The 24,985-nt window shown below is 36.5% G+C and overlaps 1 protein-coding gene across 1 annotated transcript; it reads left to right on the top strand.

Annotated features, from left to right (window-relative positions):
* Positions 1–24,244: 24,244 nt before the first annotated feature.
* On the top strand, positions 24,245–24,388 carry LOC307061191 (short transmembrane mitochondrial protein 1-like; the record flags this gene model as incomplete). The annotated part of the gene is made up of 1 exon (XM_079716236.1): positions 24,245–24,388. One exon carries the CDS (start codon positions 24,245–24,247, stop codon positions 24,386–24,388), a length of 144 nt encoding a protein of 47 aa, XP_079572362.1.
* Positions 24,389–24,985: the final 597 nt, after the last annotated feature.

The following is a 24,985-nucleotide window of genomic DNA, read 5'->3' as shown; positions in this document are numbered from 1 at the left end:
AGCTGGAGAGTAGGGACATCATTTCTTTTTTTTTTAACTTTTTATTTTATATTGGAGTACAGTTGATTAACAATGTTGTGTTAGTTTCAGGTGTACAGCCAAGTGATTCAGTTATACATACACATGTATCTATTCTTTTCCAAATTCTTTTCCCATGTAGGTTGTTACATAACATTGAGCAGAGTTCGCTGTGCTATACAGTAGGTCCTTGTTGGTTATCCATCTTAAATATAACAGTGTGTACATATCAATCCCAAACTCCCTAACTGTCCCTCCCTCCTCCCAGACCCCCCCCCCCCGGTAACTATATGGGCATCATTCCTTAAGTTATATGGTTTCAAACTACATCCTCTACATGTTCTACTTTCCACATTGGGCTGCATTCCAACAAGCACAACAACAATCACCTAGATGGTCTGAAACATACCATATAGATTAAATATCCTTATAAATACCTGCATTTTCATGTGGATTTGCTATAGATGCTTTAAGAATAAGTGACTAAGTAAAAGATATACAACATATACATATATTCACAAAGAATGATACTCAAATATTTAGAAAGCACTGTCATATTGATTCAAACATAATATATTATCACACATAGTAATAACATCTCTGAAATATTATCACACTAAAAACATGTGAGAGAGCTCTTACAAACCAGGTTTTAAGCTAATGAGTTCTATTCAGTTAAACGCTATGAGTAATAATGTATTCATTTTTGTTTACTTTCATCTGCCACAGCTACAGGCATCCACAGCACTCCTATAAATACTGGAATCCAAATCCTACTTCATTCTAATCCTAAACTAATCACTTTTCTAGGAATTTGGATTTGTCTGATTGCTTGTATACTTTCAAATCAATATTAAATTATAATTCTGTATAAAGTCAGAAATAGCAGAACAAGTTATTGAATATCTTGATTCTAGGAAAGTACAGACTGAGCACAGCAACATGCATTGGTAAGCACTGAATACATCTTTTTGTAGATTATTCATAAAGTGAGGAGTTGCATTTGTATTCACAAATGGTACTGGGAACAGACCTCAGTACTTCTGAGTTTCAGAACAACCTTTATCTACAGCTAGATCAAGAAATTTAGAAGCATTTATGAAAGGCTATGAGTTAAAAGGTACCGTACACAAAGCAACAAAATAAATTTGCTGTGGACATTGTGTTTAAGTTTTCTAATTTGTAAAACAGAAGTAACACCACCAAACTATTCTGCCTGATACCATGTTTGTAGCCATCGGAGGAAGAAAAAGCATGTGAAAGAATATTGAAAATCCTAGAAAGGAACCATATAGACAGTAAGATGTTCAAATAGTTGCAATTATGTTGGTATCCATATAAGCACAATTTTATTCAAATATGAGCCTAAATGTCTGAGCCCCATGTTTTTAAAAAAATTCAAGCTAGAATTTTCTTTGGGACAAACTTTCTCAAGACATTTTACAATTTCCTGCTTATTTTACTTTTAGCCAAAAGTACTGCAAAAACAGCCACTCTCGAAATTCTTTCACACCTCTGTTTCCAATCCTGGCCAGAGTCTCAAATACGAAAAAGGTGTGTTAAGATAGTCAGGGGAAAAGTTCAGTGGATGCTACTGAACCTCTAAAACAAACTTTGGAACAAAAGTGACAGCAGTTATTTTTTTGGTAGTCCGTTTGTGGTTCTTCAAGCTATTGAGATGGTCAATCTGCCCTAATTTCTAGAGTTTAGGTGATTAAACATTTCAATTGCCTATCATGTTTTCCTTATATTTATAATCCTTATTCCCAGAACTGAAATTCTATAACTGCCTAAGGCAATGGAACTTATAGGAGCATTCAAACCCTGCCAGACTTGAAAACAAGTTCAAGCCTACATACTTAATATTCATTAACTTCAGTAATAGAAGTGCTTGACAATAAATCATGCTTTGTTTTATTTCCTCTAATACTTACTCCAGTAAGAATTCACAGGAGACTCAGGAAAATGTGGAAAGGGAATAAGGGCCAGCCTCTTCGGATGGAAAAATCTCAATATTCAATAATTTCCCTCTAGTTGACACTAAGATCTTGGCGTGGTAAAGGAGTTTATGACAATCTTCTTCAGCCCTTCTAAAGAGACAAGGGCTTTATAAGATACACAAAGGGTAAGATGGCAAATAACAGCAGGAAAAAAAAATAGAATTCTTGATGGTGAAAAATCCCCACAAACAAAAAATGGAAACTAAAATCCAGGTAGATTAATTTTAGGTGTTTTGATGATGTCATTTTTCAAGGGCCATTAGAAGTCAGTGAGTAATTTAAAAGGAGAGGTTAGAAGGGTTTAGGGGAACTAAAATCCCACAGTTTCCAGAAAATAGAAAGCACACGTCTACCCTAGTATGCCTTTAAGTGTATAATTAAAAGAAGAAAGCTTTAATGTCTTTCTAGTCATGTCAGCCAGGACTCCTGTGCTTTATTTTTTTACCTAAAAGAAGAAAAACAACAACAGTGAAACTAAAACCACCAAGTTCAATTCCATGGGCCAAATCCTAAAAATAGGTCAGACTCAGCTTTCTTACGGAAATAAACACAAAGAAAGAAAAAAACCAGAAGATCTGAACTACTTCTCAAAGTCGTCTGAATTTAATGCCAAGTCCGCAAAGCAGCTTGGTTTTTAGGGGCTTCTTGTGAGCTGTGTTGAGCTCTGAACAGTTACCAGTGACCACGTTCATGATGCTGGGATATGGTAGGGGGAAAAAAAGTGTTATTGAAAAGCAGATGGGGACTTCCTTGGTGGCGCAGTGGTTAAGAATCCACCTGCCAATGCAGGGGACACGGGTTCGAGCCCTGGTCCGGGAAGATCCCACCTGCCGCAGAGCAACTAAGCCCATGTGCCACAACGGCTGAGCCTGCGCTCTAGAGCCCTTGAGCCACAACTACTGAGCCCACATGTCACAACTACTGAAGCCCGCGTGCCTAGAGCCCATGCTCCACAACAAGAGAAGCCACCGCAGTGAGAAGCCCACACACGGCAACATAGAGTAGCCCCCGCTCACAGCAACTAGAGAAAGCCCACGCACAGCAACAAAGACAAAACGCAGCCAAAAATAAATAAATAAAATAATAATAATAATAATAATAAAAAGCTTATGTGCTTAGATCTTTATGCTAATGTTTAAACATCCAATTTCAGTTATTACAGAAAAACTTTGTAGCTGTAGTTTAGAGTTTTATATGTTAGTTCTCCATAAGCTCACATAAAATGGTGGGACTTAACATATAAAACAGTTCACACGCTGCATTTTGAATATTACCTTCAGTAGGTTTTTCTGCATGTATCGGAAGAACCATGGTTTAAATAAGCACAATCACCTGTGACCAAGTTCGCAATGCTGGGAACTAATTTTTAAAAAGGTTATTAAAAAGCATATATGTTTAATTCCTTACACTAATGTTTAAACATACGAATTCAGTTATTACAGAAAAACTTCATAGCTGTATCAGTTCTCTGTAAGTTCACACACTAAATGGTGGAATTAAACATATAAGACAGTCTGCATTTTTAATATTGCTTTCAGTATGTTTTTCTGCATTATCATAATGACCAAGGTTTAAAATAATCAAGAGTTTATTTTATATTTGTATGATATATAAATATATATAAAAGAAAACACTTCAGGATTATGATTCAGAATTTTTCTTCAGTATCGCATCATCATTCATAAATATCCTCCTCAGTTTAGAGTGTACTCCAAGACAGATATTTGGATTGGAGTACTTTTCCTAATGGATCAGCTCAGCCATAATTTTCATGAAAACAATACGTCTATTAAGGTCAAGAGAGGAGGTTCAGAATCTCATGTTCTACATGCATTTGCCTTCTAGATTCATCTTTCAGCAAACACTTATAGAGTATCTGCAACTGTGCCATGGACTATGCTGGACACAAAGATAAATGAGTAATCGGCATGCATTAGTGGAAAGAGCTTAAAATAATTTATGTAGCATGCTTAGTTCATTGCCTGGAACAGAATAAACCTGCGGTAGGTATTAGCTACTGCAATGATGGCAGTGCAATGACGACCCTTCTACATAAGAAAACATTCCAGAATTTCTGTGCTTTCGGTTTCCACAAATACAGTGTGCCATTAATTTCATTTTTAATAACAGCAAGCTTTCTTCCTGCCAGGGAAGAAGGGTCAGACAAATGCACAAAAACATACAACACGATGCGTGACATGATTAGAGAGGTGAAACCAAAGTATCGTAGTCCTTCCAAAAAGGGTGTGGAAATGAGGAAAGACTGCCTTCTTTTGGGGGTTAATATTTGATCTGGGTTTTGAAAGATGGGCAGCATTTAATAAAAGAGTCAGGTAGATTACAGAATACATAAATGGAGTTGTCAGGTAATATAGCAGTTAATCTTGAAAACCAAGCTTACAGCTTATTTTAGATTTTATTCACCAAAAAATAGGGAGCCTGTAAAAGTATTTGAACAGGGAAGTAAAATATACATATTCATATTTACATATATTCATGCATATATGTGTATGTGTGTATATATATTGTTCAAAGTACGTCGCTACCCTACTCCAAAATACTTTCTTCCTTCTTGGTCAGTAATTTACCCTTACCTCCTAGGGAGGTGATGGTCTGGCTGCAGAGGGCAAGCTAGAAGAGCTGGGTGCACATGACGTCAGGAACTGTGTTCTAGCCTTGGCGGGCTGCACACTGGCCTAAGGTGTGGAGGCTGGGTGACAACCTGGACCCTGCAGAGCCTGGAGGAGACTTTTCCTCAGGAGGCCTGTGGATACCCTTGGGGAAGCTGGAGGCTGCCTTCCCAGGTCTCATGAGAGACGCCTCATTTTTTCTGTAGCACTTACACAGGAAGGATTGTACTAGAAGACTGAAATGCTACCTGTCCTAGAGGCTGGGAGAGAGAGAGAGCTCCTGTTTAGATCTGGAAAGACCTGGGAGCAGAAAGTTTCTGTCTGCATCTTAAGACTGGGATGATTCTTTTTCTACTGCTTGGAGTATTAGCTTCTTAGGACTGGCATAATGAGCTGAGTGGGTTAAGACAACAGAAGTTTATTCTCTGCAATTTCTGGAGGCTGGAAGCCCAAAATCAAGGTGTTGTTAGGGCCATGATCTCTCTGAAGACTCTAAGGGAGGAATCCTTCCTAGTCTCTCCTAGTTTGTGGAGATTTCTGGCAATTCTTGGTATTCCTTGGCTTGTCTGCAGATGCATCACTCTAATCTCTCCCTCTGTCTTCATACGGCCTTCTTCCCTGTGTGTGTCTGTGTCCAAATTTCCCTCTGCTTGTAAGGATACCAGTCATTAAATTAGGGCTCACACTAACACAGTATGAACTCATCTTAACTTGATTACATCTGTAAAGACCAATTTCCAAATAAAGTCCTATTCATAGGTTCCAGGGATTGGGACTTCAACATACCTTTCTGGGGAACACTGTTCAACCCGTAACAGTTGGCTTGTTTGGTCACCAAAGAGAAAATGCTGTGTCTCTCACCATTCTCTCTGATCTAGAGACCTAATATCCTAACTAAGTAAGGACTTACAGAGCCACAAGCACTCTGCATCCCAAGAGGTGGGGACAGAAAGCTTCACAAGTGCCTGAAAAAAAAAGCTTCCTATCTCACAATATTCCTGCCCTCCCCCAGAAACGTTCCAAGGGTCCAGTCTCAAGATGAAAGGGAGCCATCATTAGAACTGATGATCCACCGAAGTAACGAAACCTTAGGACAACCCCATCTTGCTTCACAGCACTGTTTACCTCAGTCTCCACCCCTCCCTCACCCCGCCCAGAAGGTTCCCTCTCATTGCTCAGACTCAGCTGAACAGTTCTCAAAAGCTTAGGCAGGTATGCAAGGGTGAGAGCCCTGGAGACCTAACGAGGCTCACCTACAAGGAGGAATGTGGTTGAGTCATTTGTCCTGAGGTAGCTGAAATAAATGGTCCAGAAAGGAGTGTTAGGACCATTACTGGCCTGTTAAGAAATAGTGTTGGCATACTTCTACTTTATTCTTTTGCTTAATATAAAAAAAGAGAAATGAAAGCTTTGCATTTTTCTCTAAACTAAAAATAAAAATCAGTAGGGTTTTACTATTGTTTTTCTTGTCAGCTCAGAATCAGCAGAATCAGAATCTCCACATGTCAAACATATGGGTGAGAGTATTACGGATACAGACTTCAACTCTCTTCTTAGGACATGTTTGTGTTTACATTGATTGACCCAGGATGACAGCTAATGACGGCTGATGGGATTGATCATAACTGTAATAAATTCTTTGTAAATAAATTGTAATCAATTCTTTGTTTAATAACTTGTAAAAATTATTTCAAGCCTGCTTACCTTACTTATTGTTAAGCTCCATGAGTATTGGGCCTCTATTTGATTCACTTCTATATCCCCAATATGGTTCTCATTACATAGTAAAAACTCAATAGGTATTTGGGAAATGTTTATAGGCCAAAAGGGCTACCCTTATAGAGAAATGGAAAGGAAGATCCAATGAGTCATTCTGCAGTTACGGACCTCATCATCAAATGAATATGAAACGCTATCGGCCCCCAGAATTATTGAGCTGGGAAACTGTTGACTTTGAAAGTTAAGAGTCATAGAGTTGCTTAATCAGTATCCCACACAAAATTAAGGCACCAAATCCAATGTCCAGCATTAATTTAGAACATAAGTGGCTAAAACTTGGCTCATATCTTTAATTCAAATCCAAAGTTTACCAAAGAAAGTGATAAAATCTACATCCATCTGAGTTTACAGAAAGTTCTTTTCCCATACTTGCTAGCCCTCCCCTTAAAATAGATTACCACAACTTCTAATTCAGAGGTTTATAGACAATATGAACATACCAATTTTTCATAGCTTTATTCATTAAAGTTGTGTTTTGACGGTATACTTCTTTCAACTTTCCTGTATGTTTAAAATTTTTCATGATAATATTTTGAGAAAAATTATTTAAGTTACAAAGGAAGAGTGGATATGGGTCACTTACTGTCACTGTTTCAGTAGACAGCAGGTACTTAAAATTTTATGTAGTAATGAAATGACTATCTATGCATATGTATGTACTTTTGCTTTAACATTTATAAGCATGCTTTACTACTTAATAGCTCTGTGAACCTTAGGCAAATAATTTCTCTGAACTTCTTCTGTAACATAAGAATATGTCACATGCCTGAAGGCAGTGGGTTGGATCAGATGATTTCTTGATATCATTTTCTGATGAATGCTAATAGACGAAGATGGAGTATAAAACTTAAGCTGTTCACAGATATACATGTGTGTGTTGAACCAAGATTGCTACTTCTGTAGTAAAAAATTATCAAAATCAGCAGTTTCCTAATACATACATATATAATATAATACTGGGTTGGTCAAAAAGTTCATTTGGGTTTTTCTGTAAGATGTTACAGAAAAACCCAAATGAACTTTTTGGCCAACCCAATATCTACCAGATAGTCTAGTTATCCAATATGTACTTACTTGGCACCCACTCTGTGCCAGGCACTGTCAGTTTTTAAGATACAAAGAGGAACAGTTCCTGCACTAAAGGAGCATATAGTGCAGTCTCTTTCTCCCAAGGTGTTTGCTCTAACAGCAATGTTTGTCACGTGCCATGGAAACAGAGAGACTAGACCACTAACTGTAAGTGATTAAAGGGGACTTCACTGGAGATATGATAGGAGGCTCCCAGAAGAGGAAAAGGATGTTAATGGCATTAAGACACCGCTAAGAGATGGCGTGAGGGTATGAAAGGATCTGTCCTGTCAGGGAATGGTGAAAAGCTCATGGTAACAGAAGCACAGCATACAGGAGAGAGGTATTAAGGAACAGAGGCGGGAGGTATAATTTGGGTCATATTGCAAAGACCATGCTGAGTTTAAGATTTTACCTAATTTATAATGTCACTATCAGCTTTGATTTTGAAAAAGATTGATTTTAGATAGGTAACTCTGGTGAAAATGTGGAAGACAGACTAAAACTGGGAGAAGCAGGTCTCCAGGCGACCAGGTAGGAAATTATTGCAGTAGTCCAAATGAATGGCAGTAGGAGGGTAAGAGAGAGGCTGGATTCATAGAGATTTCTGGCAAAAGAACTGGCAGGATTTGTTAACAGTACCAAATATACTTTCCATCAAATTTGGGAACTTTTAGTTCATTATTCCCTTGAATCTTTTTTCTGCATTGTTTTCCATCTCCTTTTCAGACTCCACTTATATTCACATTAGAACTTCTGATACTATCCTACAAGTGACAGAGTCTGTGTTCATTAAATGTGGGAAACTCACTTAATGCTTTTCTCCTCTTTGAAGTATCAGTGCTTCTTCTGTTTCTGTCCACCTTTGTTTGTCCTCCAATAGCTTCAGATAGTTGTGATATATATATATATATATATATATATATACACACACACATATATATACATATATTACACACACAATATGTGTGTATGCATCTATGTGTGTGGGTATAAAATTATGTGTATATTGTGAATTTATGTATATACTGTGTATGTGTGTAATTGTTCTCATTGGGATGGTTGATCTGATCTGAGCTATTCTGCCATTACTAGAAGAAGAACCCATACCTAACACAAGATTAAATGTATTCCCTGTTTAGAAAGTAATTAGAAAAAAATCAATAAATAATAAGGTCCTTAAATGAAAAATGAAACATATAAGAAAAAACAAATAACTCAGTAGAAAAATGAGCAAAAGAATGAATAAACATTTCATAGAGGGGAAAACACAAATGGTCAATAAACATATAAAAATTGTCAATTCTAGGAATAGTCAAGTAACTTCAAATTAAGATAACAAAATTATACCTATTTTAACAAAAATTAAGACAAATAACAAAACCAAGAGATGAATCAATGGAAATTGATCTGCTTGTAGGAATATAAAATTGTACTGTGGAAAAGAACTTGATATTATCTTGAGAAGTTGATCATTTGCTATGACTCAGCAATTCTGTTCCAAAATATAAACAACCTAGAAAATCTCTTCATTTGTGCATCGGGAGAAATGTATTGGAATGTTTAGAGAAGTGTGTTTCATAATAACGGAAAAAACTGGAAAATCAACTCTCCATTTCTAAAATGACAAATTTTGATACAATCACAAAGTTAATATCACACAGCAATGAAAATGAATGATCTACTACTACAGACACTAATATGTATTATCGTAGAAACAGCATCAAGTAGAAAAGGACTAGACAGATAAATATGAAACCATGTTTATAAAGCTCAAAACACAAGGAAATAAATTACATCTTATTTCAATTCATATGGATATGTGGTAAAATTATTTTTTAAGAGAATGATTAATGAAAAATTCAGCATAGAGTTTACCTCTGGGAAGGAAACAGGAGATGGATAAGTAAAGAATAAAAAGATATTGGTATTTTTCTAATTCTTATGGAGGTGATGGGTTCACAGGCATTCATTTTAAAATGTGCTTCATAAAGTATTTATATTTACATATAATTTTTTAATGTATAAAATAAATTAAAATGTAGAAGAGGCAGAAAATTGGGTAAGCTTGGAAAAAAGATGAATAATATCATAATAGCAGGAAGAATCTCTTACTGCTATTTTCAACTGAGTAAATACTACTCGGCTAAATATATATTTTTGTAAATCCCTATTTGAATGACATGTAAATAATTACGGCATCAGATGCCTTTTAGAATTAGCCTATCTTTCGGAGTTATGAGGCTTTCAAAAGTCATATTTCTGTTAAAAATGATATTTTGAGTATTTATAAACTAGTAATTTGTACAAAACATATTTTTTGATAAAATAATTTTGACTTCAATTTTATGTACACTTGTACATAGTACTAGCACTTGTAAATTAGTACTTAAGCTTATTATTTAAATGAGCCCTCCCCTTTGGTTTACAAGTAGTTTGATAGTATATACAAAATAACTACTGAGACAGAAAATATTAAAATCTGTTATTTCCAAATAAAGTTTCTGAGTCAAATCCTCTCCCTCAGTATCTCATCTAAACTGATATGTGCTTTTTTTCTTTTTCAAAATGTGGGTCATTTTGAAAGAAATGCTTTCAGAAGAAAAACATGATTAAAGCTAACTTAAAAAGATACCCTAAAATTCTGTGGTCTTCTGAACATCACATGTTGAATAAAGCTATTTGGGATCATATGATCATGTTTTAGATTTCCCAAAAAGGCCACAGAGCCTATTTCTAGTAATGTTATAGAGTTCATCTTGAAAGCAGCTGGGAATATTTAGGGAAATAGTCACAATTTGGAATGTAAGTAGATTCTTAGTCATTAGGGTAAAGAACATACCAGACAACAATCAATATGCCAGGTTTTCTTAGACCAAAAACAGAAAATGAATTATAAATCTAGAAATAAATTCCAGAGGGGGAAAAATTCCTTATTTGTTTCTTCTACTTACCAAGTATGTTTTAAGTTCCACTGGGTCAGTTTCTCCAATCTGATGGATCCTCGAACACTGAAAATTAAAAGTATAAGTGATTAAGATCAGGGACAATGGCCATTTGGAGTAAAGTTGAGATCTTTCTTATTCACCTGTGGTCTGCAGACCAGGTGGGAGTTTGGTAGAAATGCAAAACCTTGGCCCAGCCAGACTCAGAGTCAGAATCTTCACCTCCACAAGACCACTGTGCGATTTATGTGCACATTAAATTGAGGGACTCATTGGTGTAGATTAAGTTTATTTCAAATGAAGTTACATAAAAACCATTTGCTTTCCTTCAGGTCATTAAATTCCACAGTAATGCATATGAATAACACGAGAAAGATGTTGCTGTTGTTATTTTCTTTTACTTTCTCTTCTACTAAAAAATATATATCTATATTATATCTCTTTTTCTGGATATTTGTTTTTGTGAACTGGAGAAACAGAAAAGGAGGAATTCCCTTTAGGATGAAGGACACATACAAGATCTTCCAGGGCAAATACCAAGCTGGAATTATTGTTCTGTTAAAAATCCTTTCCTGTTGTTGTTTTTCAATTACAAGATAAAAGAAAATAGCCATCCCAGTTGATATTAACATTTTAATGTATGAAGGTTGAGTTAAGAAGAACTGGAAGTACCCACTTAAGATTCTGCCATTAGGGCTTCCCTGGTGGCGCGGTGGTTGAGAGTCCACCTGCCGATGCAGGGGACATGGGTTCGTGCCCCAGTCCAGGAAGATCCCACATGCCGCGGAGCGGCTGGGCCCGTGAGCCATGGCTGCTGGGCCTGTGCGTCTGGAGCTTGTGCTCCGCAACGGGCGAGGCCACAACAGTGAGAGGCCCATGTACCGCAAAAAAAAAAAAAAAAAAAAAAAAGATTCTGCCATTAGAGTTTACAGGTAACACAAAACTAAAAGTTTTAAAAATACTTAGAAATAAGGCTTTTCCTCATTTCCCTGTATAATCCATCAGCGAGTGCTGTCGGTTCATGCTCCTCTGTATATTTCCAGGTGTTCTCCATTTCCTCTGAAACACTTTTCATCCAAAATCACCATCATCTCTCTCCTGGGCCGGAGCATTAACCACCAAACTGGTCCTCCTAACTGGTCTCCCTACATTCCCGCTTGCCTCTCTCCAATCCTTCTCAGATGGCAATCAGGGGGACCTTTGTAAACATAAATCAGACCATCACCGTCATGACTCAAGGCACTTCATGACACTGGCTCCTGCACGATGGCCCGATGGGCCCTATGTGGAAAGGCCCCTGCTTCTTTCACCACAGGGTATCTCCCTGCTCTTCCCAGGGTACACCTCCCACCAGCCTCAAGCCCTTATTTCTGGCCCTTTTCTGCCTCTGGGTCTTTGTACCTGTAACTCTTACCTCACCACGACACATATACTCTGGCTTTTTTCACATTCTCATCCTTCAGCTCAAAGTTTCCCTCTGCAGATAGGCTTTCCTGGCTTGGCCACATTATTTGAATAGCACCTGGCCCCTTATACCCCAGTCACTTTATCTCATCACTCTTTCTTTTCTAGTATCCCATGGTTCAACCTATAATAATCTTGCTCTTTGGGTCTCCTGTTTGTTTGTTTTATATATATATAAATTTATTTGTTTGTTTTTGGCTGTGTTGGGTCTTCGTTGTTGTGTGTGGGCTTTCTCTAGCTGTGGTGATCGGGGGTTACTCTTCTTTGTGGTGCGTGGGCTTCTCACTGCAGTAGCTTCTCTTGTTACGGAGCACAGGCTCTAGGTGCACGGGCTTCAGTAGTTGTGGCGCATGGGCTTAGTTGCTCCGCGGCATGTGGGATCTTCCCGGACCAGGGCTCGAACTGTGTCCCCTGCATTGGCAGGCGGATTCTTAACCACTGTGCCATCAGGGAAGCCTGAGTCTCCTGTTAATTGCCTGTCTCCCCAACTGGACTTTGTGGTCTGTGAAAATAGAGACTGGTCTGTCTTTTTCACTGCTCTGTCCCTAGCACCTAGCACAATATCTTGTACAGAGAGGTGCCCAATAAACATTCGATGAATGAAGCAATGAATGAAATGAAATGAATTAACATTACCAAGATATGGCTCTTAGATGGTTATTAAATATGTGTTGTAGTTAATAATTTCTTAGTAACTTTTTTCAAATAGAAAAAAACTTAAAACATCCTAATGATATCATTGAACTATAAATCGTTAATATCACCTTCATGTTTCTCATTAATATTATAATCTCTAGATATCATGGCCACTAAACTTAAGAGAATATATTTGTCAACCAAATCATTTAGCCCCAAATCACCTTTGATAGTGCCCACAGGTATTTCCCTAAGAATCACATCTAATGTCACACCTATGGTAGACACAGGTAGTTGTCTACACAATCTATTCTCCCTTCTCCCTTCCTAATAGAACCTCTATTGCTTTTGGAACAGAAATATGCCCAGATAGCATTTCTCAGCCTTCTTTGAGGTAAGGTGAGTGCCATGAAACACATTTCTGGCCAGAGAGACAGAAACTTTAAATCTTTTTTTTAAATATTTTTTACTGGTTTATCTAGGATATTCTTTTTTTTTCTGTTTTTAAAATTTTATTTGGTTGCACAAGGTCTTAGTTGTGACAGGCAGGCTCCTTGGTTGCAGCTCATGGGCTCCTTAGCTGTGGCATGCATGTGGGATCTAGTTCCCTGGTCAGGGATTGAACCCGGGCCTCATGCATTGGGAGCACAGAGTCTGAACCACTGCACCACCAGGGAAGTCCCCAGAAAGTTTAAATCTTTAGAGAACGTTTTGCATTCTTCATAAGGACTCCACTAATTGCTATGGGATGCTTCCACCAATTTCCAGTCTGAGATTTGAACATGGTGGCTTGAGCTACAGCAGCCACCACCCAACCATGAGGAGAAGATGAGAGAATCACAAAGACCTTACCCCTGACACCCTCGAGACATTGAACCAAAACCAGCAACTACTAGCCTTCAAATTTCTTGGTGAAAAGCAAACCTGAGCTTGTTTAAGCCACTGTTTTACCAGGTTTTCTGTATTACTTTTTTTTGACATTTGAAATTATGCTGATTGGCTGGCATAGGGTTTTTTTAATTTTTATTTTTATTGAAGTATAGTTGATTAACAATGATGTGTTAGTTATAGGTGTACGCTCTATTACTTTAAAACCTGCAGTGTCTCTACTGACTATATGATAAAATTCTAGACTTCTTCCTGTAGAACTCAGGGACTTTCACAGTCTAACCCAAGCCACCTTCTACCATCACTTCTCATTCCTCAGCCATGCCTTATTACAGCCCCTCAACAGCCTGCTGTCACCAATGTTTTCTACACATCAAATGACTCTGAACTTCTCCCCTTTTCCCACTACATCACACATCTCCAAACGTCTGTGTCTACTACTCCTCTTACTACCTCCTGCTGGAACCTCCAGTTCCAGCATCCTGCCCTCCATAAGCCTTCCACGTCTCTCTGAGTCAGTTTCCTTGCCCATTCTTCTCTGCCTCCCAATGTCATTACAGTAATTATGACATTGCATTGTAATTGGCCCATTATGCATCTGTTCCCTCTAGTCTGTGAGACATAGGCCTGGTATGTTAGTCATCTTAGCATCTTAAACAACTAACATTCCACTGGTTACCATAACCCCTAAAAATCATTCATCAAATAAATGAAAGAATGTCTCTCAGCTCATAGTTACTGTTATTTTAAAATCATTATATCTCACTGTGTCTCTCCATGAATTATTCCTTTTTTTTTTTGGAGCACCTACTATGTGCCAGACTCTATACTAAGCATTAGGGATAAAGCACTGAACAAAACAGACAAAATTTTATCCCTGTATAGATTTTCCTCTATTGAAAAAATTTATGGAAATGAAGTGAAAATCAATTAAAGGATATTACAATAAACCAAACCTGAGCAGTAATAAGTAATGAAGGCAGGGTTGGTAAGGTGACACACCAAGATGCCAGTGTAGTGCAAAAAGTATCATTCAGAAAATAAAAAATAATTCTAAGCCTACCTCATCAGAATGTGAAGAAGACAGTAAGCAATAATCTAATTTCCACTGTTTATGCTAGATACAGTTACTACTAAGGTATAAAAAAAGTAAAATGAAACAAATGTTTCTATGTATACATTCAGATATATGTGCAATAAGGCTTATTACATTATTGTTTACAATAGTCAAGCTTTGGAAACAATCTAAGTATTCCTCAATAGGGGATTCATTAAATAAAATATGGTGATTTCATACTGTGGAATGTTATACAGCCATTAAAAGAATAAGAAAGTCTTATAGCTACTGATATAGAAAAATAACCTCTAAGATATGTTACTAAAAGATAAAGCAATCCACAGAATAACATAGATAACATTTATTTCTTAAAGGTATGTATATGTATGCAATGTATTTACTAAAGTTATAGAAATAGAACTGCAGAAAGAGGAAAAACAGAAGGATGGAAGGAAAGAAGGAAGGAAGGAAGGAAGGAAAGAAGGAAGAAAAACTGACACAATGACAAAATGAAAAATCTCAATAGTACTTGTGTCTGTAAAGAAATTAAATCTGTAATTTCTCTCCCAGGAAGAAAACTTTAGGCCCAGCTTACATCAGTGATTCCTTGAAACCTTTAAGGAAGAAATAACACCAATCTTACACAAAGTCTTCCAGAAAAAAGAAATAAGGAAATATTTCCAATCTCATTTTGTGAGGGCAGCAGGTTGATATCAAACTCTGACAAGAATTTTATAAGAAAGAAACACAACAAGAACAAGCCAGTTTCTCCCATGAACACAGATATAAAAATCATACACAAAATATAAGCAAATCAAATCTAGTAGTATATGAAAAAGATAAAATACCACAACCAAGATTTATTTCCACTAGAAATGCACGGGTGATTTAATCTTAAAATCTTTTAATAAAATTCAACAAACTTAAATTCAACAAACTTAAAAATTAAACAAAAGAAAACAGAAAGCTCATATGGTCATCTCAAAAGATCCAGTAAAAAAATAACCATTTGATAAAACTCAACATTCATTCATAGTAGAAAAACTCTGTAACAAATTAGGAATGCAGAGGAACTTCCATAATCTGATAGCCACAATAACAAAACAAAACAGAAAAAGCCTACAGCAAACATCATAATTTATAAAGGAAGGAGCTGTCTTTAGTCAACTGGCACATACTAGGTACTTAAGAAAGAGCAGTTGAATGAATAAATCAGATTTAATTTATTTTATTCTAAAATAGAAACACTTAAACGTGCTTGTTACAAAATAAAATTATCTTAATAAGACAGTAACTGCTATTAGAAAATACTTCCAAATTATCTGTTAAAAATAAATAGAACATCTGGTAATGGCACCAGTTGCTGAGAGTTTACCATGATCCAGTCGCCTTACATTCGTTACCTTATTTAATCCTTACAAAAGGATTAATAGTATCTGCTACAAGGCAAATACTATTAATATACACATTTTACAGATGAGGGAAATAAGGCTTAGAGTCACACAGGTTGCCTAACTCACATAGTTACTAAAGAGCAGAAGGATTTGACCTCAAACAATCTGTCTCTCACAATACCTTTTTAACCACTATGTTACACTATCTTCAATTTTTAAACCACTTTTCACTACAGTATGTAATTTTTGAAAGCAAATAAGAAAAAAAGGGGGGGAAAAGCAATAAGCAGACTCCTACTTCCTAAAAGGAGATATGAGACATAATGAAAGTGCTTGAAATGGCACATATTGGAGCCAAAATGGTGGTGGTTAATAAAACTGAGAAAGGGTGGATTGCTTTCCCATAGAAATTGTGGAAACACAGATGCTATCCAACCTTAGAAATGTAAAATTGTTCATGTTTTTGATCTCTGGACCAAAGGAAAAACTACAAATTCCAATGTTTGGAACATTTAATGGAAGAGTTTTAAAGGAAACCATTATTATAATCATGGTACCCACCAGCATTATGAGAATCCAAGCTCTGTCAACATTTCTTTATAAATTCACTATTAGGACTTTCTAACTCATCCAGTATTATTCAGTTAGAGCTTAAAAATTTGAAATGTAAGATCTTAAATTGTGAGTGATATTATTCCAAGAATTATGCAGAGGAAAATGGATATCATGTGATACAGACACAATAGAAAAATGTTTGGCTTATGCAGGATTTTAACAAGTATTAGCTGTCTTTTCCTTTGTTTTTCTTGCTTTGGAAGAAGGTTTAGGGGAGGAGGGTTGACCTGGGATGGAAGATTGTATTGTCAACTCAACCATGAGCAAAATTTTTAAAGTTTAGTATGTTATATACAGTTTGATAAACTCTTTAAAAACCTAGATATTGTCTCCACTTTCTGAACCTGCACAAAGGCTTGGAATCTCATAAAGAGAGATTATTTTTAAGAACTCTGGCACTTTGCTTTTAGTCTAAACCATAAAACAAACAAACAAAAAACCGAAAGAAGAGTCATTTCTAATCCTGTCCAGGACATTCCAGCTAAATGGAAGCAAGAAGACATAGAATAAAAGGAGTGATTCGGTCATGTCAGAACTTCAACAAATATTGAGTTAAAATCTTTTCTCAATAAAGGTTAAGGCTGAAGAGCTCTGATTCCTCTGAAAATGCTTCTCTTATCTCTAACCTCCATGTTCCTTGACATTATTATTTTTTTCATCTCCCTTCCTTGAGATGACTTCTCTTTAAAACTAAATCAAAGGTGAAAAAAGAAATGTAGCAAATTGTATCTCACAAAGGCAAATGAAATAAACTTTAATGACTTAATCTGGAATTATAGTTCATGTCACCATTTATCATGCTTGAAAACCATGATGAATGTTTTGTAGGATCACATTACATGGCTAAGTCAGAAGAGAATGAATGAAACAATGCAATCCATCTGATTCATTATGGCCAATCTCCTCAGTCACAAATATGGAAGAAACCAAGAAAACTCAGGCCCTTCATTGACACTGAAAAATAACATAATGAATTGCCCAAGGCCACCCCATTTTCCTGGAATCACATAAATGTAACCTTATGTGGCTTCTTTTGCTAATCTATCCAATTCAATTTTTACCTCACTGGATCTTGAAAAAGATACAGCGTACATGAAGTTCTAACTTTAAACTCCCTCTGCCTCCTAGGATTACTAAAAATCAATTGGTTGATTGTTTAGTGGAAAGTAATTTAGATTTATTTTCTGGTAGGGCCTGGTGTTCCTTACCAAAAGAATTGTCTGACTATTTTACCTAATCTAGCATTTTTTGCTTCTGGATTTATTTTACATAGTAAATTTCTGCATCAAATGTTCACTTAATGTGTAAAGCCTTAAAATAATAGACCCATTTTAAATAAACTCTCCAATAAGTAAGGAAAGTCTTGAAACTATGGAAAGTAAGGCTATTTCTACTATTATGCTTTAAATCTTATGGTTCACACAATTTTCTTATGTACACGTTTTGGCTACAAGTACATCCTAATATTAAATAAAAATGGTTTCAAAGCAAACTGATTCATGTGTCAGCATAATCTAAATACAGAAAGTATAATCTTATAAGTAGAAATGTTGCTAAAATTCTGAAGTTAGAAGGTTTACTGTAAGTAAGAAGCCAAAAGTTCAGACACTCAACCAAAGTTGATCCAAACCTCTTGGGTTGGAAATATCACAAAAGTGAGCTTTTCCACAAAATGGCCTGTATTTCCTGTTTTTAGCTAAGCTGGAAGTGCAGTAGGAACAATACTTATTATGGCATGTCATTGTGTCTACTTTGGGTTTGAAAACACCAAGCAGAGACTATAAGCATGACGAATCAAAAGGAAAACACTGAGTGGAGAGTTGTTCTGGGCTAAGAAAGGGAGAATTAATGCAAACAGAATTTCCTAACTTGACCACCAGTTAACCATAGCTTGGGTGTCCAACGTACTATGAATCACGAGCAATTAGCTCCAAAATAACACAAGAACATCTTGGGCTAGAGCATTACTGGAGTATATTGTTAATAAAACTTCCAGAAAAAAAATTGGTAGACATAGGTATTCAAGGGTTAAAAAGGGGTAAAATTCCTTTTTACAAAATAATCTGGAAATGAGATAGTGCAAACGACTTGCTAGACAGACAGACACTTGCTAGACATTCACCACGCTCATTTAGAAATTTTAGGCAAAAATCACAGCTCTCATCAACAGGGTTGATAATAACTCTTCACAGGAAGAGTGTGGAATTGTTAGACAGAACACAGGCTGAATTTTCAAAAGCAAAGTCTCAAAAGTTTCATGGATTGTGAATACACAGGTATATTTTCCAAAAGGCCACTTAATGCTGTTGTCTCTAACATAATTTCTTACAGTCTTTAAACTAAAACTTCTTAGTTGATAAACCCAAACTACTAATATTCCACCATTTATTTAACATATTTATTGAATCTGTGCAATATTGGTTATGCATACTCAGTTAAGAAAGAAAATTTGGGAACTGTTCCTTTTTTCTACTTGATTGCTCCATAATCAAGGGAATGCTGTGAAGTTGGACAAGTCACTTAGTGATGCAATATCTAAGGGTCCTCTTAGAAATATTACTTGCCCCCTAACAAATCAATCCTCAAAGATGAAAAAACAAAAAAAAAATTAGTAATAATGAAAAACAGGAAAAGAAAACAAGTGTTTAGGATTTGCAGTCAGGATGAGAGAGTCTTAATAGTATAATATATTGACACTACCTATAAAGGAAGTTTGTGAGTCCTTGCAAAGAAGAGTGAAAAGTAAGAAAACAATGAAATGAGACAGCAGAAGTGAGACACAAACCCAAAACAATGAAGAAAATGGCAATAGGAACATACATATCGATAATTACCATAAATGTAAATGGATGAAATGCTCCAACCAAAAGACACAGACTGGCTGAATGGATACAAAAACAAGACCCATATACACACTGTCTACAAGAGACCCACTTCAGACCTAGGGACACACACAGGCTGAAAGTGAGGGGATGGAAAAAGATCTTCCAAGCAAATGGAAATCAAATGAAAGGTGGAGTAGCACTTCTCATATCAGACAAAATAGACTTTAAAATAAAGACTATTACAAGAGACAAAGGAGGACACTACATAAAGACCAAGGGATCAATCCAAGAAGAAGATATAACAATTGTAAATATTTATGCACCCAACATAGGAGCACCTCAACATAAGGCAAATGCTAACAGCTATAAAAGGGGAAATCAACAGTAACACAATAATAGTAGGGGACTTTAACACCCCACTTTCACCAAAGGACAGATCATCAAAAATGAAAATAAATAAAGAAACACAAGCTTTAAATGACACATTACACAAAATGAACTTACTTGATATATATAGGACATCCCATCCAAAAACAAAAGAATACACTTTCTTCTCAAGTGCTCATGGAACATTCTCCAGGATAGATCATATCTTGGGTCACAAATCAAGCCTTGGTAAATTTAAAAACTTGAAATCATATCACGTATCTTTTCTGACCACAACGCTGAGACTAGATATAAATTACAGGAAAAAATCTGTAAAAACTACAAACACATGGAGGCTAAACAATATGCTACTAAATAACCAAGAGATCATGGAAGAAATCAAACATAATATTTAAAAAATACCTAGAAACAAATGACAATGAAAACATGATGACACAAAACCTATGGGATGCAACAAAAGCAGTTCTAAGAGGGAAGTTTATAGCAATAAAAACCAACCTCAAGAAACAAGAAACATCTCAAATAAACAACCTAAACTTACACCAAAAGCAATTAGAGAAAAAACAAAAAAACCCCAAAGTTAACAGAAGGAAAGAAATCATAAAGATCAGATCAGAAATAAATGAAAAAGAAATGAAAGAGACATTAGCAAAGATCAATAAAACTAAGAGCTGGTTCTTTGAGAAGATAAACAAAATTGATAAATCATTAGCCAGACACATAAAGAAAAAAAGGGAGAAGACTCAAATCAATAGAATTAGAAATGAAAAAGGAGAAGTAACAACTGACACTGCAGAAATACAAAGAATCATGAGAGATTACTATAAGCAACTATATGCCAATAAAATGGACAACCTGGAAGAAATGGACAAATTCTTAGAAATGTACAACCTGCCGAGACTGAACCAGGAAGAAATAGAAAATATGAACAGACCAAGCACAAGCACTGAAATTGAAACTGTGATTAAAAATCTTCCAACAAACAAAAGCCCAGAACCAGATGGCTTCACAGGCAAATTCTATCAAACATTTAGAGAAGAGCTAACACCTATCCTTCTCAAACTCTTCCAAAATATAGCAGAGGGAAGAACACTCTCAAACTCATTCTAAGAGGCCACCATCACCCTGATACCAAAACCAGAAAAAGATATTACAAGAAAAGAAATCTACAGGCCAATATCAGTGATGAACATAGATGCAAAAATCCTCAACAAAATTCTAGCAAACAGAATCCAACAGCACATTAAAAAGATCATACACCATGATCAAGTGGGGTTTATCCCAGGAATGCAAGGATTCTTCAATATACACTAATCAATCAATGTGATACACCATATTAACAAACTGAAGGAGAAAAACAATATGACCATCTCAATAGATGCAGAAAAAGCTTTCGACAAAATTCAACACCCATTTATGATAAAAACCCTCCAGAAAGTAGGCATAGAGGGAACTTACCTCAACATAATAAAGGCCATATATGACAAACCCACAGCCAACATCGTTCTCAAAGGTGAAAAACTGAAACCATTTCCACTAAGATCAGGAACAAGACAAGGTTGCCCACTCTCACCAAATTATTCAACATAATTTTGGAATTTTTAGCCACAGCAATCAGAGAAGAAAAAGAAATAAAAGGAATCCAGATCAGAAAAGAAGAAGTAAAACTGTCACTGTTTGCAGATGACATGATACTATACATACAGAGTCCTAAAGGCTCTACCAGAAAACTACTAGAGCTAATCAGTGAATTTGGTGAAGTAGCAGGATACAAAATTAATGCACAGAAATCTCTTGCATTCCTATACACAAATGATGAAAAATCTGAAAGTGAAATTAAGGAAACACTCCCATTTACCACTGCAACAAAAAGAATAAAACACCTAGGAATAAACTTACCTAGGGAGACAAAAGACCTGTATGCAGAAAACTATAAGACACTGATGAAAGAAATTAAAGATGATACAAACATTTGGAGAGATATACCATGTTCTTGGATTGGAAGAATCAACATTGTGAAAATGACTGTACTACCCAAAGCAATCTACAGATTCAATGCAATCCCTATCAAACTACCAATGGTATTTTTTACAGAACTAGAACAAAAAGTTTCACAATTTGTACGGAAACAAAAAAGACCCTGAATAGCCAAAGCAATCTTGAGAAAGAAAAACGGAGCTGGAGGAATCAGGCTCCCAGACTTCAGACTATACTGTAATGCTACAGTAATCAAGACAGCATGGTATTGGCACAAACACAGAAATATAGATCAATGGAACAAGATAGAAAGCCCAGAGATAAACCCATACACATATGGTTACCTTATTTTTGATAAAGGAGGCAAGAATTTACAATGGAGAAAAGACAGCATCTTCAATAAGTGGTGCTGGGAAAACTGGACAGCTACATGTAAAAGAATGAAATTAGGACACTCCCTAACACCATACACAAAAACAACCTCAAAATGGATTAAAGACCTAAATTTAAGGCCATGTACTATAAAACTCTTAGAGGAAAACTTAGGCAGAACACTCTATGACATAAATCGCAGCAAGATCCATTTGGACCCATCTCCTAAAGAAATGGAAATAGAAACAAAAATAAACAAACGGGACCTAGTGAAACTTAAAAGCTTTTTCACAGCAAAGGAAACCATAAACATGATGAAAAGACAACCTTCAGAATGGGAGAAAATATTTGCAAATGAAGTAACTGACAAAGAATTAATCTCCAAAATATACTAGCAGCTCTTGCAGCTCAATATCAAAAAAGCAAACAACCCAATACAAAAATGGGCAGAAGACCTACATGGACTTTTCTCCAAAGAAGATATACAGATTGCCAACAAACACCTGAAAGTAGGCTCAACATTACTAATCATTAGAGAAATGCAAATCAAAACTACAGTGAGGTATCACCTCACACCGGTCAGAATGGCCATCACCAAAAAATAATAAATGCTGGAGAGGGTATGGAGGAAAGGGAACCCTCATGCCCTGTTGGTGGAAATGTAAATTGATACAGCCACTATGGAGAACAATATGGAGGGTGCTTAAAAAACTAAAAATAGAACTACCATACGACCCAGCAATCCCACTACTGGACGTATACCCTGAGAAAACCATAACTCAAAGGAGTCATGTACCACAACGTTCACTGCAACTCTATTTACAATAGCCAGGACATGGAAGCAACCTAAGTATCCAGTGACAGGTGAATGGATAAAGAAGTTGTGGCCCATATATACAATGGAATATTACTCAGCCATAAGAAGAAATGAAACCGATTCTTTTGTAGTGAGGTGGATGGACCTAGAGTCAGTCATAAGAAGTGAAGTAAGTCAGAAAGTAAAACAAATACCATATGCTAACACATATATATGGAATCTTAAAAAACCAAAAAAATTGTTCTGAAGGACCTAGGCGCAGGACAGGAGTAAAGATGCAGACGTAGAGAATGGACTTGAGGACACGGGGAGGGGGAAGGGTAAACTGGGATGAAGTGAGAGAGTAGCGTGGACATGTATACACCACCAAATGTAAAATAGATAGCTAGTGGGAAGCAGCTGCATAGCACAGGGAGATCAGCTCGGTGCTTTGTGATCACCTAGAGGAGCGGGATAGGAGGGTGGGAGGGAGACGCAAGAGGGAGGAGATATGGGGATATATGTATATGTATAGCTGATTCATTTTGTTATACAGCACAAACTAACACACCATTGTAAAACAATTGTACTCCAATAAAGATGTTAAAAAAAAGAAAGAAAGAAAGAAAGGGTCTCTTGTTTGGTGGCAGTCAGGCTCCCTTCCAGGAGCCGTGCTGTTGGCGGGTCTGAAACAGGCCTGAGCTCCACTGTGAGGCCACATGTAATTGATGGTAAAGCCTAGAATAGCCTTGCTGGACTTGAATCTAGAAGACTATGTATATTTATTTATTAAACTTTGATTCCATGACAAAAAGACTGTGTTTGATTTCTTCAGAAGGACTTGCCTAGCTGAGGGAATCCTGACACAAAGGAAACTCAAACTACATAGAAGCAAAACAAACACATACGGTGTGGCTCTCCTAATTTATCAATTGCATGAAGATGAAACCCTGATAGTAATTTACTGGGGCAAAGACCATGTCTCATTTATTTTTTATTTCCCAGCATCTAATCATAGTGTCTGGCATATGGTAGGCATTCTGTAAACATTCAGTGAACTGAACTGGACTGTGTTGTTTCATATCCCCACTGCTGGTCTCCTTTCATCTGGGTAAAAACTGTACTTGACCTTGGCTCAGCCTTCACTTCCTCAGAAAGATCCTCCCTGACCTCCCCAACTTGATCCATTCCCCCTAGTATTTACAGTTATATTATTATGCACTCTCCTTCAAAGCACCTATCACAACTATAATTTTATATTTATTTACAAGGATCTTTGAGATAAACAATAGAGACCATAAACAATAAAGGCAAAGGAGGCATCATGCCGGGCGAGGCAGGCTCGGACGGCCCACGGAGCTGCAGCTGCCCTTTGAGACCTCCTTGCTGACACATGCTCCAGATCCTGCTTGAATTTACTCTTGGCAACGTGGTGGGAATGTATCTGGCTCAGAGCTATGACATACCAAACCTGGCTAAAAAACTTGAAGAAATTAAAAAGGACGTGGACACCAAGAAGAAACCCCCTAGTTCATGAAGCCGACTCCAGCACTGCCTCCTGGATAAACTGATTCTACTGTTCTTGAGGTCTTCCTTTATGATCTGAACCAAAACTTTTTGTTTTCATCTCCAGCCTCAGCAATTTTCTTCTTTGCTTGACCTTGTATTGCCTTACAGCACAAATGGGGCCACAAGTTAAGAACAACCCTTACTTTTCAAACATCCTCACTTCTTCCCTTCCTCCTTCCAGCCACTTGGGAGGTCCTGAGAATGGAATTATGGTGCTAGATTAGTAAACATGACCTTAAATTAGTAGTCTCTCCCTTATTCTTTGGGATTTCTACTACCGTTTTCAAAAGAAAAATTGGTGAGTTTTGTAGAGCTGATGAGATATAAATAATGCTGATTTCACAGTCTAGCAATTATATTGGGTGTTTAAACTTTGGTGCTAAATTATGTTGTTTCAAAGCAGTAATGAAAATCTAGAAGCCAGTTTCTGGTGAATTATCCACTAATTTTATGTTGTTGTCAGGAAGCTCCATAGTTGCTAATTTAACCAATAAATCAATTTGCTATTCATTAACCAAGAAACTCTGTTCTGAGAACCCTATCAGGAACTGGAGAATTTAAAAGT

This window comes from Hyperoodon ampullatus, assembly GCF_949752795.1.
Source record: "Hyperoodon ampullatus genome assembly, chromosome: 12".
Lineage (NCBI taxonomy): Eukaryota > Metazoa > Chordata > Mammalia > Artiodactyla > Ziphiidae > Hyperoodon > Hyperoodon ampullatus.
This window is presented reverse-complemented; position numbering and strand designations above follow the sequence as displayed.